Below are 15,931 nucleotides of genomic sequence, written 5' to 3' on the forward strand. Positions count from 1 at the left end.
AAGGGACTGAAGGTGATGTGGGCTTGCCCTTCCAAATACTTTTATTTTTCTCAACCCTGTGAAAAAACAAAACTCAGTCTCATTGAGGTGATGTTCCCCGACTCCGGCCCTGAGAACAGTATGACCTTTTCAGGGTTGGCTGCATGGGGTCCACGTAGAACCATACTCTGACAACAGACTTACCAGATAGGAGTTCAGAAGGAGTTTTGAAAGCACTGTCAAACCGTTAAGAAATTTCTTACAACAATAACCAATTTTTATATCCTTACTTTTTCCTCATTCTCCTAAAAAGTGTCAGGTATTACATTCCTTGCCACAGCCTATGTTTTAGTACATTCTGTGTACATATTTCGTTATCCTATCCAGCTACTGCTGCTGCTCTATACTATACAACATCTACTCCATCACAAACTACAAAAAAACCCAAATTGTTGTTCTGCTGGCAGCCAGCATTTGGTCTAGGCCTAATGTTCTGAGAAATGACCTACGAGAAGCGATGTAAAATATAAGTTCAAGATTTCTCCCTACACTTTGTCTATTTTTCAGCCTTCTAAGCTGTCATTTTGTTATGGTTTAGTAACTTCTCTCTAATGTTTGTCTGGACAAAAAGGAAGCTAAGAGCTGCTCCTAAAAGAGCTGATAATGGTGACTTATTAACTGTAGTTCTTCATCTACGGGGCTGATTCTCAACCTCAGCTGTACATTGGAATCCCTGGCAAGCCTGTAAAATTCCCAGTGTCCACGCTGTACCCCAGACCAATGAAATCAGAATTCTGGGGGTGGAACCTCCGTAATTCTAACGCTGCCCAAGTGATTCCAAAGGTAGCTAACATTGAGGACCGCTGAGCTAGTCAATCAATAGATTTTCCACCTTGTCTGTGACTGTGTTCCCAATTGGACTTGAGTTTTTGGAGGTTCAGATGTGTCTGAACCTCTGTTCTTATACTCTCAGTGCTGACCCCGGACCAACCAGAACATTGGCCTGGCTGACCAATGTCCACCCTGAATACCTCTGCATTCTTTTTTTTTTTAAATAAATTTAATTTTTATTCGTGTTCAATTTGCCAACATAAAGAATAACATACCTCTGCATTATTACTAACTGACCAGCGTGCACCTGGAATAAGCAGGGAGAGAATTCTAGTTCTCCTTCAATATTGTTGCTTCCCTTCTTCTGTAGTGATAAAATTGCTTCTATAATTTAAAGATAGGGAAAAGGACACCCAAGTTCTCTTTTCTGTTTAAACTCCCTTTCTGGGATCCCTGGGTGGCGCAGAGGTTTGGCGCCTGCCTTTGGCCCAGGGTGTGATCCTGGAGACCCAGGATCGAATCCCACGTCGGGCTCCCGGTGCATGGAGCCTGCTTCTCCCTCTGCCTGTGTCTCTGCCTCTCTCTCTCTCTCTCTGACTATCATAAACAAAAAAACAAAACTCCCTTTCTAGGTCATCTCATCCAACCACCTGGGTTTTTATACACTCTATAAGCCAGTGAATTCCAAATTTATGTCTTCAGTTTGGGCATCTTCCTTGAACCCACACTTCTTCTTTAACAACTTACTCTACTTGGATGTCTAGTAGGCTCTTAAAACTCAACATGTCCAAAAGTGAGCTCATGACAATACCCTTCCAAACCACCAATACCAGAAACATCTCCCTCACAGCCTTGATGGCAACTCCATCTTCCAGCAGCTGGAGCTGAAAACCTTCAGATCATCCCTGACTCTCTACAAGTCACATCCAATCTGTTTCTGTTCATCTTACACTAAAATTCCTGTTCATTATACTTTAAAAATATATCAAGAATCTGGGCATTTCTCACCACCTCTACTGTGTGTGTGTGCGTGTGCGTGCATGTGCAAGTGTCTGTATGTGGTTCAAGGCATCATCATTTCTCATCTGGATCATTGCAACTGCCTCTCAACTTGCCTCCCTGCTTCTACTCTTGCTTTCTTTCAGTCTATTCTCAAAACATCAGCCACAGCGATCTTGTTAAAACATGTTACATCACATTACTCCCCTGCACCAAATCCTCCAAATGCTTCCCATTTCACGGGAGTAAAAGCCAAAAGCTTTACTATGACTTAAAGGACCCTGTATGGCCTGGCTCTGAGTTATGCTTCTGTCCTTATTTCCTACTACTCTCTCCTTCTGCTCACATCCACGTTTTTGTTGTTTATCCAACACAGACATTTTCTTACCTCAGGGCATTTGACTCTATTCCAATTGCTCAAGGCTGAAATTCAGCTGGGTTTCAACATGAGGCCCTAGGGGATGTTTATGACTTGCATTAGTTTTTATTGGTTTGGGCATATGCTGTGACTGGGCAGTGCCTGTGTCATACTGGTCATTGAATATTTTGAGTATCAACATGCTTTCTAACCTGAAATGCTCTTCTGGTGCCCTCACATCCCCGAGATCCCTACTCAGAGGTCACAGGAAGACATTTCCTGGCTACCCTATCTAACATTTCATACAAATTTTACTTCCCATTCTCTTTCCACTTTAATTTTTCTCCTCGTATTTGTAAGTGTTTTTTGTTTTCTTTTATTTATTTATGATAGTCACACAGAGAGAGAGCGAGAGAGAGAGAGGCAGAGACACAGGCAGAGGGAGAAGCAGGCTCCATGCACCAATAGCCTGATGTGGGATTCGATCCCGGGTCTCCGGGATCACGCCCTGGGCCAAAGGCAGGTGCTAAACCGCTGCGCCACCCAGGGATCCCTCTCCTCGTATTTGTATTAGTTATCCACTGCTGCATCACATATTCCCCCAACATATAGTGGCTTAAAATAATATTAAATATTTTCTCAAGCAGTTATGTGAGGCAGAAATTCAGGAGCAGCTTAGCTGCATGGTTCTTGCTCAGGCTGCATCAAGATGTCAGTTAGAGTTATAGTCATCTTGATTAGGGGCTGAGGATTACACCGCACAGTCCTTAGTTGGAGGAAACAAAAGGGCAAGAATAGCAGAACACAAGAATCACTGGAGGCCACCATGGAGGCCAGCTACCAACAGTATGCCCATGGGTCCCCACAGGTTCACATGCAAACTATACTCGTCTCCTCCCAAGCCTCATCTCATTAGAGCATCAGCTCAAAAATCTAGAATCTTGTTATCTACATCAAGTCTGGTGCAGGTGAGACTCCACACAGGTTGTTACTTAGGTATAGCTCCTCCAGTATGGTTTCTCTTGACCTGAAGGCCTATGAAGTAAGGGGTCCAGTTATCTGTCCCCAACATATCCCACATAAAATGGTGGAATGTGCAAAGGATAACCAATATAGGTGCTTTGCTCGAAGGGGGAAATGGGAGGAACATAGTGATTCTGAAATTCAACAGGGTACAAGTTGGCACTTCCTTGATTAGGACTCGAGGCCTGGGAATAACTTTTTGTGGCATTTGGTTACACACTGTGGGCTTTCAGTTCTGCCCTTTGAGTTATCTTCTATTTTCCATGAGAGGTAGCCCATGTGTGCAGGGCTAGTTTTCCCAGCCTGATCCCTGTCAGTGTGAGACTCCATTTCATCATGTATTTGTCAATTTCAGTCCAAACTGGTGACATTTCTGAAAATACAATTCTCTTCAAAAGTTTTCGGTGGGGTGCCTGACTGCCTCAGTCAGTAGAGTAGGTGACTCTTGGTCTTGGAGTTGTAAGTTCAAGCCCCACATTGAGTGGAGAGATTACTTAAAAATAAATAAATAAATAAATAATCAGTCTGAGTTGTGTTTTTTTTTTTTTTTTTTTTAAATAAATGTCATTTGGGTTTATCCCATTGGACCAAAACCACACCTTGGCAGAGTGGCAAGAGTGGCAGAGTGGCAGAGTGTTAAAGGATGACATTTTTAATCTTCTAAAAGTTGTATTCTTTGACTGAATGGTTCCTAGAGATATTTATTTCCTTAGATCATTCTGAGTTCTTTTTTTTCTTTTTCTTTTTCATTTTCTTTTTAATCATTCTGATTTCTTAATGAAGGAATCAATAGCCACTCTCTCATGTTCTATTTTATTTTATTTATTTATTTTTTTTTTAAAGATTTTATTTATTTATTCATGATAGTCACACAGAGAGAGAGAGAGAGGCAGAGACACAGGCAGAGGGAGAAGCAGGCTCCATGCACCGGGAGCCCGACGTGGGATTCGATCCCGAGTCTCCAGGATCGCGCCCCGGGCCAAAGGCAGGCGCCAAACCGCTGCGCCACCCAGGGATCCCTCATGTTCTATTTTAGATCAGGCTCTCATGATGGTGGTCTGATTTGATCTCTTCCCAGAGCCATTTCTTAATGGCAGCATAGTTTGCCATTGGAGAGGCAATTCCTAGCTCCTTTTAGATAACCCTTCATTTAGGTTCTTTGTCTCTTCCCACATTTTACTATAAGGAGCAAGAATGAAAGAGGCAGGATCTTCCATAGTCTGCCTGAACATCTTCTTGACTGGCTCACTCAGTTCATTAGGTACATTTTCTACTTCCCATATTACCGCAGGTCACAGTGTTACTATCTACCACCACACAATAAAGATCCCTAACAATGCTCCTAAATTTGTGCCGACATTCTCCTCAGAGTCCTTCTTGCTTCTGTCCTCTGACCAGCTTTGAAGCCAAGCCCATATTTTCAGTCTTCATTAGACTGCACCACACTTCTGGGTACTATATTTTAGCTGATGACTTCTGCATTACAATTCATCCCAGATTTGGGGTAGGAAGCAAGAATCACTGGAGGCCATCTTGAAATCTGAATACCTTAGTATTTAACAATATCTAACACACTATAGATCTTACTTACTTATTTGCTTTGTCAGTTGTCCATCTAGCATGAAAGCATGTGGCAGAGGGATTTTTGATGGGTTTATTCACTACTATATCCCCAGTGCCTGGTTTATACTAGATACTCAATAAATATATGTTAAATTCAGTAAGACCTCGTTTCTTGGCCTCTCTTGTGGCTAGATGTGGCTATGCAACTAAATTTGACCAGTGAAATGTGAGCAAATGTACTGAGTGCCATCTCTAGGTTGTGCACGTAAAGATAAAGCTGTCCCACAATTTCTTTTACTCCCTCTTCACCAGCTGGATTATTTATGTATTAGACGTAGAAACGGGAAATACCCTAGAGAAGCCAGAGCAGCGCAATAGAAGCCTGGACCCTTGACACCCTAATACAGTAACACCATCACTGTACTAGCCCTGGCTGGCATATGCTAGGATTAGTACCTGAGAGCAAATTTCTTAGCTGTTTAAACTATAGTTATTTTGAGTCTCTACTATTACAGCTAAACATGTAGTTTAACTAATATGTTACATGAGTGAGAGGGGCTAGATAGAAATATAATCATGCCTGAAAATAGCCTGAGAAAGTAAGATAAATGGCCATCTAGCACTTAGAGAATGACAAATACAGAACTCTTCATATGTAGTCTTACATCGTAGGAATATACCACCATTTATCCATCTATTATTATTTCTTTTTGTCATTTTGGGTTTTTTTCCCTAGTTCTAAGATACAATTGATATACATCACTGTATAAGTTTAAAGTGTACAGCATGATAGTTTGATTTACAATCCATCCATTACTGATAGGTATGTAAATCATTTCTAGTTTTATACTCTATGAATCATGCTTATGTGAAATTTTGGTACAGGACTTGGTAAATCCACATACAGTGGAATGGCTAGATAGGAAAATATTCAACCTTAGAAAATTCTGTCAATTTTTCAAAAAAATACTAATTTACAAGCCCACTAGCCTAAGTCAAGTCAGGGCATGAGAATTTTAGTTTCACATTCTCACAGTAGCTTTTTTCTTTCATTTTAGTAACTCTGTTGAGTATATGGAGGCATCTCACTATAATTTTATTATTATTTTTTTTATTTTTAAGATTTTATTTATTCATGATAGTCACAGAGAGAGAGAGAGAGAGTCAGAGACACAGGCAGAGGGAGAAGCAGGCTCCATGCAGGGAGCCCGATGTGGGATTCGATCCCGGGTCTCCAGGATCGCGCCCTGGGCCAAAGGCAGGCGCCAAACCGCTGCGCCACCCAGGGATCCCCTCACTATAATTTTAATATACATTTCCCCCATGATAGATAAAGTGGAGCTCCTTTCCATATATTTACTAGCCATTTGGATATATATATATATATATATATTTTTTTTTTAAGATTTTATTTATTCATTCATGAGAGTGATAGAGGCAGATACACAGGCAGAGGGAAAAGCAGGTTCCATGCAGGGAGCCCGACATGGGACTCGATCCCGGGTCTCCAGGATCACTCCCTGGGCTGAAGGCGACGCTAAACCGCTGAGCCACCAGCGCTGCCCTTGGATATCTTTTTAATGTAAAGTACTTGTTCAAGTATTTTGCCCAGCTCACTTTATTTTTTGAGAATTTAAATAGTATTAATCACTGTATTTATTCAGTATACTATGTTGGATACATGATACTAAACACTTTATGCTTACCTTATGTGTACAACCACGTTCAGTAGCTCTATAACTCATTTTCATTTCATAGTTGAAGAAATCAAAGCCCTGAGATGTTCAGAAGTTCATTCAATGTCTGTCAGTTATAAGTGGTAGAGCCAAGATCTAAACACAGATCGATCTGACAAAGCCTGAAACTTGCATGACAAATCCAGGATGCATAACATGGGAATCATTCCCTCTCTTCAGACTGAATTTATCCTCATTATTGTAATCATTTTTATGACTCTCCCTCTGTCAGAGATTGTTTTACTGGAATTCCAGGAATAAGAGCCATATTGGTTGGCTGGCCTCTGAGGACTATTCAGGAGGGTCTTGAATTCTAACTTCTGTGGAGTACCTTCGGGGACACTCAACCCCAATCACAATCCTGGAAGCATACAAGGCCATGGCTCCTTTTTAGGAGTCAAGTCAAATAGGAGAATGCTAGGTTTTATCCATAGAAATGGAACTCTTGTTGGCTTCTAGAAGACATTAGAGATGGAGCAATGTCATGAAATGTCTATGTCGTGCTCAGTGCCTTCCAGTTATGCCAAGTTCCAGTTTCACTGCGGACTGTACTCTTGTGCCAGGTATTTATATATTGCTGGGTAAAACTATAAACAGCTTTATTTCTATTCTGAAAGAGATTTCAAGATAAAACACACTGAGGGTGTAGCTCTGTAATGTTTTAGCAACTGAAAGCCAAGAGCTGCTGGAACTAAAGTTAAGAACTCTTTGACGACCAATTTAAGTATTATTAGAAAACATATATAAAGTGCTTGCATTGACAGCTCAAAAAAAAAAAAAAAAAACCACAACACAACTTTCCATTTATTTGGCATCAAGGTGCAATTTGCGAACCACTTTCATACACGTTATCTCATTTGGCCATCACAAACCCCTGAAGGTAGATTGGACAGCTGGTCTTATTATGATTAATATTTCCATTTTACAAATGAAGCAACCAAACCTGAGAGAGTTTCAGTGTTTGCCCGAGGTCACAAAATTTTTAAATGTCTCTGCCAGGTCTCAAATTTAGGTCTTCTGCCCCTTGCCCCTACACTACGCTTTCTCTTACATACTTGGCCATATTTACAAAGGATGTGAACACTCACAGGAGCTGGCTTAGAGTTAAAACATCAGGACAATGAGGAGTTCCCTAAGAGAGAGCATTTTTGGAAAAGGCATAGTGGTGGGGTTCAAAATGGCCAGTGCTGTGGAAAGTTTCTGTTTGATTCATTTGTCACAGCTAAAGGAACCCTTCAGGGGAATTTCTCTCCCATGCCACTGACAAGAGTCTTCAGAACTTTCCCCAGTTAAGGGAGATTCCTTTCATCCCTGCAGCCAGCAGAGGTCTGTGACAGCTACTCTGCAATGTTAGAACCCAGAGATGGAAGCCACTACCCTTGCCTCAGATCTGAGTTTACCAATAAATTAATGCAAGCCACCTTCCAGAAGATAGCAAATATTAGTGAAAGCACATTTCTCCTCATTTCCCCAAGCGACAGTACTCATCATCAGAAAAACAGAGAGAACAAATGTACATCTTTCCATTCCCCAGTAGAATTCTTTATGCTCACTATACAGCTCAGTATTTTAATGCTGTTAAAGAAAAAGGAATTCTAACCCAAATTTAGCATGTTTGCTATTCATGAAAATTTGACAAGTTGTATAAAGCACTGTCACTATAAAGATTATTTGACCATGGAATTATAGGGATGAGTGCTGGAGCACGATGGTTTTTATTACTTTTGATTCTAATAGGTTTAGAGACTTTGACATAACTGTTTTTTGAAAAAAAAAATACATAGCTGCTCATGGGGAAAATTATAAGAAATGAACAGCATTCCAAATTCTGGATTTTGTCAAAAGATATATATTGTCACAATCATCTTCCAAAATGTGGACAGTTAGACGTGGGCTCAGGAGACCTAAATTCAAGTTCTGGTTCCGCCACTAAGCTATTACACAATACTGACAAGCCACGTGACTTCTCTAAGTTTCTGTTTCCTCCTGTCTAAAATGAGGTGGCTAGACGGTCTGAAATGTGAAGTTAGCAAAATAAGGTCTATCTGCTCCCCACTGTAGTTCCTGGGTCAAACAGATTAGGAGTCTGTGCTTATCATTCAATAAACATCTATTCTATGAACTTAAGGTGACTTATAATTGTAGCATTCCATGATTTTATGGCATAAATTTAAAGAATTCCTAAAGAATATAGAATTGCCACAACATAAATAGGCTTATATACAAATACACACACACACACACTTAAAATGAGGAGATGCCTAGTAGTAGGTGAGTTTTACATTGTTCCTTTGTTGGAAGAGAGAAATAAATGCTTTAAAATAGCTGCGTCCTCAATCTTTTGGCTTAATTTAACTTTTCACTGCAGAATCAAATTTAAGGAAGCATGACTTTTAGAATTTTCAGAAACTGAGATTCACATTGAGATACTTTATGACAAGCAACAGCTAAGAATCTATGTCTCTGTATTTACTCACAGTAATGAAACAGTAATGGAAGACAACTAATTTAAAAATCAGATATATGTTTTCATTTATTTCCTTGGAAGATAAAGGACATACTTGGACATGTTAGCATTAGCCCAAATTGGTGAAGTTTCTTTTTGATTTCATCTTATTTTTAATCTTATCTTAGATTAAAACTCATTGTAATCCTGAATTGCCATTCCCTATCAATATCTCATTTTACAACATATTCCTGTGTACATCCTTTTGAATCCTCCTTTTCTTTCTCTCAGGTTCCCTCTTACCTACCCCAAAATATCTTTTGCTTAAACTCCTTTACCTAAAGGAATGAATAAATGATTATTTCCCAGAGGCTGTTACATATTAAAAGAAAACCATTTCCTAAAGGAATCTCTAATTGGCCAAATTTCAGGCAATTTAACAATCTCACCAGATTTTAGGGATTCCTTCATTTCCCTTAAAACATACAGGCAATTATCTAGTTACAATGGTTCATCAGGCTTTTTTTTTTTTTTTCCCAAAGATTTTATTTATTTATTCATGAGAGACAGAGAGAGACAGGCACAGGCAGAGGGAGAAGCAGGCTCCATGCAAGGAGCCCGACACAGGACTGGACCCCAGGTCTCCAGGGTCAAGCCCTGGGCTGAAGGCAGCAGTAAACCACTGAGCCACCCGGGCTGTCCTGGTTCATCGAACTTTTAAAGCCACTCTTGTGCAAACAGAATCAGGCAGCAATCCAGTACATGGAAGAGATAAGAGCTAACATACTCTGGTTGAGACAGTGGTGGGGATCCAGAACTTTCTCCACTCACTGTGCTTCTCTCCACCAGCCATTGCTGTAGAAGCCCACGACTCTGAGCAACCCTGGTAAAAGGCCAGCCCATATTCTCATACAAATACACACACATTAAGTAAGAGCATATGTGATGCACAAGCAGATAACCACTCGCAAGTATCCTAAAGGAGTCTGTTGCAATAATAAATCATAGACACTTTTTTTTTAACACTGAGAATATAGCAAAATGAGAAATGAACAGATTAAGCAATTCAGGCTTTGCCTATTACCTCAACTTCTATCTCATGTTTGAAACCTTGGTATGCTACATGGTTGGGTTATAAAATAAATAAGTGTATTCCTGAAGTCTGTGTTATTACTAGCTCCATCAGAGGAACCATTTTTCCCTTATTCAAACTTTGAATTGAATCCAATCACCAAACAACAACTGCTTTCTCCTTTGCTGGTATTTTCCCAGCAGGTGACATTTTGAAGAAGATTGCCTCCAGAAAGACCACCCAGATTCCACTTTTTGGTGGGTTCTAGAACTGCCTTTCTCACCCTGCAGCCACCTGCAACCCAACAGTTTCCAAATCAAGGTCTTTTTTTTCAAAATTTTTATTTATTTATGATAGTCACAGAGAGAGAGAGAGAGAGAGAGGCAGAGACACAGGCAGAGGGAGAAGCAGGCTCCATGCACCGGGAGCCCGACGTGGGATTCGATCCCGGGTCTCCAGGATCGCGCCCCGGGCCAAAGGCAGGCGCCAAACCGCTGCGCCACCCAGGGATCCCCAAATCAAGGTCTTTTACCTGTGCCAAAAACCTGTCCCTCTTCCTGGTTAATGATGAATGGTTCTGCCTTCTACCTACACACAAAGCGAAAACCTTATAGTTACCGTTAAATTACTGGGACTCTAAACTAGGCAAATTGTGTAGATAGGGATTTTTCAACCTCAGTGTTACTGACTTTTTGGGCAGGATGATTCTCTGTTCTGGGAGGCTGTCCTGTCCATTACAGGATATTTAGCAGCATCCCTGGCCTGAACCCTCTAGATGCCAGGAGACACACCCTGACCCCCTGCTAGGCTTCACAGTAAGAAGTGTCTCCAGGGGCAGCCCCGGGTGGCCCAGTGGTTTAGCACCGCCTTCAGCCCAGGGCCTGATCCTGGAGACCCGGGATCGAGTCCCACGTCGGGCTCCCTGCATGGAGCCTGCTTCTCCCTCTGCCTGTGTCTCTGCCTCTCTCTCTCTCTCTCTCTGTGTGTGTCTCATGAATAAATAAATAAAATCTTAAAAAAAAAAAGTGTCTCTAGGTATTGCCAAATGTCTGCTGGAGGCAAAAATCAACCCCAACTCCATTTGAGAAGCACCAGTGTAGATGATCTCTTTATTCCGTGCAGTTCCCCACAAGGTAAGTATTATAACTTCATTCCATGTAGTGCAGACCAGGAAACTGGGCCTCTGGGAAAATCAGTGACTTGTCCTTGGTCATGAGGCTGGTATGTGGCAGAGCGGGGTTTCAGAGTACTGTAAAACCTGTCTCCCCATCTGTCTTTACTACCTCTGGAGCTCAGTTCCCTTCTGCATCTAGTTATTTTTAAGTATTTTTTTAAAGATTTTATTTTCTTAAAGTAATCTCTACACCTAACCTGAGGCTTGAACTCACAACCCCAAGATCAAGAGTTGCATGCCCTTCCCACTGAGCCAGCCAGGCACCTCTGCATCTAGTTTTTTAATCTCACCGTGTTAGCCTTTCATTTGGGATGTTTGGACTCTGCTCCCTGCTTCCTATTTCACGTAGTATTGCCTCAGTTGAAGCCTGTATTTCCTGGCTAGATTATAGCAAGCAGGCTCCTAATTTATCTCACATATTTCAGTCTCTTCATTTTTTAGTTTCGCCTTCACAATTGCTGGCAGAGCTTTCTCAAATATGTTATTACATAACTGCCCTATTGAAAAACCTTCTGCGCCTTCCATATGAACCCACAGCAGCCCTCTCAAAGGGTGGTCCCAAGACTGGTATCTCCAGGACACCTGTTAGAAATGCAAATCCTTGGACAAGCTGAAAGGCATCAGACATTCAAGAAATATTGTTTACACACCTGGTCTGTGCAAGACATCCAACTATGGTACGGGGACTTTTTCAAATATGGATTTGCAAGACTGTATTTGTAGATCTGGGGGTGAGTCTCAGCATCCATATTTTTATTTTAAGATTTTATTTATTTATGAGAACACACAGAGAGGAGAGAGAAAAGCACAGAAACAGGCATAGGGAGAAGCAGGGTCCATGCAGGGAGCCTGTTGTAGGACTCGATCCTGAGTCTCCAGGATCACACCCTGGGCTGCAGGCGGCGCTAAACCGCTGAGCCACTGGGACTGCCCAGCAGCCATATTTTTAAAAAGCTCCCTGGTGATTCTTCTTTTTTAGAAATTCATTCATTCATTCATTCATTCATTCATTCATTCATTCATTCATTCATTCGAGACACACAGAGAGAGGCAGAGACACAGGCAGAGGGAGAAGCAGGCTCCCTGCAAGGAGGCTGATATGGGACTCGATGGGGTCAGGACTTGGGCCTAAGGCAGGCTCAACCCCTGAGCCCCCCAGGCGTCCCTTATAAAGCTCCCTGGTGATCCTGATGTCTTGGGGGTGATCACGACAGTCATAATGCCGGCTATACAAAAAATGAGAGCCGTCTCTTGCCTCCCACAACCTGCGTGGTAGGAGACATGTAAACAAACGCTAATGCCACCAAGGTGCAGGTGATTTAAGAGTTTGCTTCACTGTTGGGCTTTTTTTTGGGGGGAGAGGGGGAAGAGGGGTTTGAATTCACTTTGCATTTCCTTTACCTTGAAAGTAGTTGCGCAACAGCCAAACAGCAGTCATTACCGGTAAAAGGGAAACCTTTAGGTCAGCTCCGTTGGCGCAGCAGTTTAGCGCCACCTGCGGCCCGGGGCGTGACCCTGGAGACCCGGGGTCGAGTCTCACGTGGGCTCGCTCCGTGGAGCCTGCTTCTCCCTCTGCCTGTATCTCTCATGAGTAAGTAAAATAAGACTTAAAGAAAAGGGAAATTTATTATATTTATTAGAGGCAATTTTATTGGGACGCCAGGGTGGCTCCGCGGTGGAGCGTCTGCCTTCAACCCAGGGCGTGATTCTGGAGTCCCGGGATCGAGTCCCTGCAAGGAGCCTGCTTCTCTCTCTGCCTGGCTCTCATGAATGAATAAATAAAAATCTCAAAAAAAAAAAAAGATGGTTTTATTTATTTATTCATCCCAGCTCTGGCGTCCGAAGGTTCATACACACTACTCACGGTCTCAAATATCCAGCAGTAACCCCAAATCGGGGTTACCTGTTAAGCCGCCCCGAAGGCATCTTTCGGGGTTCTGGTCCCCTGGTGCTGCTCGCCGCCAAGGTGCGGGCGGCGGAGGACAGGTGTCCCTCCCACGCTCCCAGGGGGCGGTGGGTGAGGCCGGGAGCCGCCCCCGCCCTCCGCAGCCCCCCAGGCCGCGCGGCCCCAGCCCGCGCCCGCCCTAAGGGCAGAGGGCGCCGCCGGGAGAGGCCGGGGGAGGCCGGGGGAGGCCGGGGGAGGCGGGGGGGCGGGGGCGGGGGCGGGCCAGCTGCGCGGCGCGGCCGCGGGAAATCGAAACTCGAGCTGTTAAAACCCTTGGGGATCGCCCTCGAGACTCCCCAGGCGTCCCCGCCCGCGTCCCTCCCGCCGTGGCCGCCCGGGACCGCCGACCTGAGCCATGTTCACCCGCACCCACGCCCGGGGGCCGCGCACGGAGCCAGGCCCGCCGCAGGGTCCCCGCCCCGGCGTGGAGGGGGCGCCCCGGAGCCCCGCGGAGGACAGCCCCGGGCCCGCCGCCCGCCGCCCGTAAGTACTGGAGCCGTCGCGCAGGCGCCTCTCGGCCGCTGGGAGCCGGAGACCACCGGGGCCCAGTCGCAGGTTTTTGTTTTGTATTTATTTTATTTATTTTATTTATTTTATTTTACTTTATTTTTTTATTTTATTTTAATTATTTTATTTATTTATTTTTATTTTATTTTTAAATTTTATTATTTTATTTTATATTTTATTGTATTTTATCTTATTTATTTTATTTTATATTTTATTTTATTTTATTTATTATTTTATGATTTTATTTATGATTTTATTTTATAATTTTATAAAATTTTAAAATAATTTTATTTTATTATTTTGTTTTATTATTTTATTATTTCATTTTATGATTCTATTTTATAATTTTATTTCATTTTATTATTTTATTTTATTTTATAATTTTGTTTCATTTTATTTTATGGTTTTATGATTTTTTTTTTTTAATTTTTTTTTTATTTTATGATAGTCACAGAGAGAGAGAGATAGAGGCAGAGACACAGGCAGAGGGAGAAGCAGGCTCCATGCACCGGGAGCCCGATGTGGGATTCGATCCCGGGTCTCCAGGATCGCGCCCTGGGCCAAAGGCAGGCGCTAAACCGCTGCGCCACCCAGGGATCCCTATGGTTTTATGATTTTATTTTATAATTTTATAATTCTATTTTATAATTCTATTTTATAATTTTATTTTATAATTTTGTTTTATTTTATGATTTATAATTTATAATTTATCATTTTTTATTTTATAATTTATGATTTTATTTTTTTATTTTTATTTTTTAAATTTTTATTTATTTATGATAGTCAGAGAGAGAGGCAGAGACACAGGCACAGGGAGAAGCAGGCTCCATGCACCGGGAGCCCGATGTGGGATTCGATCCCGGGTCTCCAGGATCGCGCCCTGGGCCAAAGGCAGGCGCTAAACCGCTGCGCCACCCAGGGATCCCATTTTATGATTTTATAATTTTATTTTATTTTATTATTTTATCATTTTATTTTATTTATTTTATTTCATTATTTTGTTTTATTTTATGATTTTGTTTTATTTATTACTATTATTTATTATTTATTATTTTATTTTATAATTTTATTTTATAATTTTATTTTATAATTTTATAATTTTATTTTATAATTTTATTTTATAATTTTATAATTTTATTTTATAATTTTATTTTATTTTATTATTTTATTTTATTATTTTGTTTTATTATTTTATTATTTTATTAGTTTGTTTTATGTTCTTTTGTTTTATTTTATTTTATTTTAGTTTTTTATTTTATTTTATTGATTGGGAGCATGCAGGCTTATTTGCCTAGCAAAAGCAGTCAGGAATTACTACCTTGTAAATTGAGTGGGCCCAGTCTGCGGTTCTTTACTACAAATCTGAGCTCCTGTTCCTTTCAAGAACATGGTTTTCCTGATTCTTGTGACTAGCTGCGCGGTTGAAAAGACCTGTGTAGAAAGGGCCTGAGCTGCTTACTAGCTTTCCAGGTATTTCCAGAATTCACACTCTTAACTGGTATGAAAAAAAAATGTTTTCCTTCCTGTTTTAGAAGATCAGTGCCCTAAATGATATCTTCATATCCGCTGCCAGGGTAGGGGCGGAGAGGGAATGTGTTAGGGTGTAGGAGATTCATATGCTGTGTCTGGGAGCAAGCTTGCATCTCAACAAAGTTCCCGGATAAACCACCTCTTAGGACCAGAGGAAGTAGGACTTGGTGAGGTGCAGAGCTGCTGCAGGATTTCCAGACCTGGCGTTGGTGGGTACATAAGAACTGTTATAGGTAATTTTTATCTTGGTCTTCGGTTCAGGGTCTACATTTGGTACCTTGGAAACGTTTTCTTATGCCTTGTCAGTGATCCTCTCTTTCTTCTCAGTGGAAGAAGCTTCTTTAACACAATAGTATGGTGTACACAGTGCCTTTGAAGAGCTGCCTCTGTGAATTGGAGTTGTTGCAAGTGGTTTCATTTTCAGTTCCCCGTTTTCCATCAACTTCTAATCACATGAAAGACATGCCGGTTGCTAAGGAATAGTGTATAACCTTATGGCCAATAAACAGTAGATTTTCTTTCATCCCTTAATTTTGAAAGAATTCATAAATATTTTTAATATTATTCGGGCTTTTAATATTATTTGGCTTGGGGTTACCCTTAGATGGAGTGGGTAACCTGGGTGATTTCAGTTAGAGATTACTTCATTTCTCTCCTTGGCAGAATGGGAGATGTCTTGCTACAATAGACATTCATTAATTTCAAGTTATCTATAGCTCAGCTGTACCATTTAATGTAGTAGAGGTCATGGACATACAGTCTCATGTG

General features: G+C 41.5%; 1 protein-coding gene across 3 annotated transcripts in view; it reads left to right on the plus strand.

Moving 5' to 3' along the window:
- Window positions 1-13,466: 13,466 nt before the first annotated feature.
- Window positions 13,467-15,931, plus strand: part of EPSTI1 (epithelial stromal interaction 1) — a 93,912-nt gene continuing 91,447 nt past the window's right edge. For 2 of the 3 annotated variants that reach the window (XM_038569629.1, XM_038569630.1), the window contains exon 1: window positions 13,467-13,609. In XM_038569629.1, coding sequence (XP_038425557.1) covers window positions 13,482-13,609 — 128 coding nt within the window. In that variant the 5' untranslated portion in view covers window positions 13,467-13,481. Of the gene's footprint in view, window positions 13,610-15,209; window positions 15,373-15,931 lie in introns of those variants that run through there. The other variant, XM_038569633.1, reaches the window with a different exon arrangement.

The sequence above is a fragment of the Canis lupus genome, chromosome 22, assembly GCF_011100685.1.
Source record: "Canis lupus familiaris isolate Mischka breed German Shepherd chromosome 22, alternate assembly UU_Cfam_GSD_1.0, whole genome shotgun sequence".
NCBI lineage: Eukaryota > Metazoa > Chordata > Mammalia > Carnivora > Canidae > Canis > Canis lupus.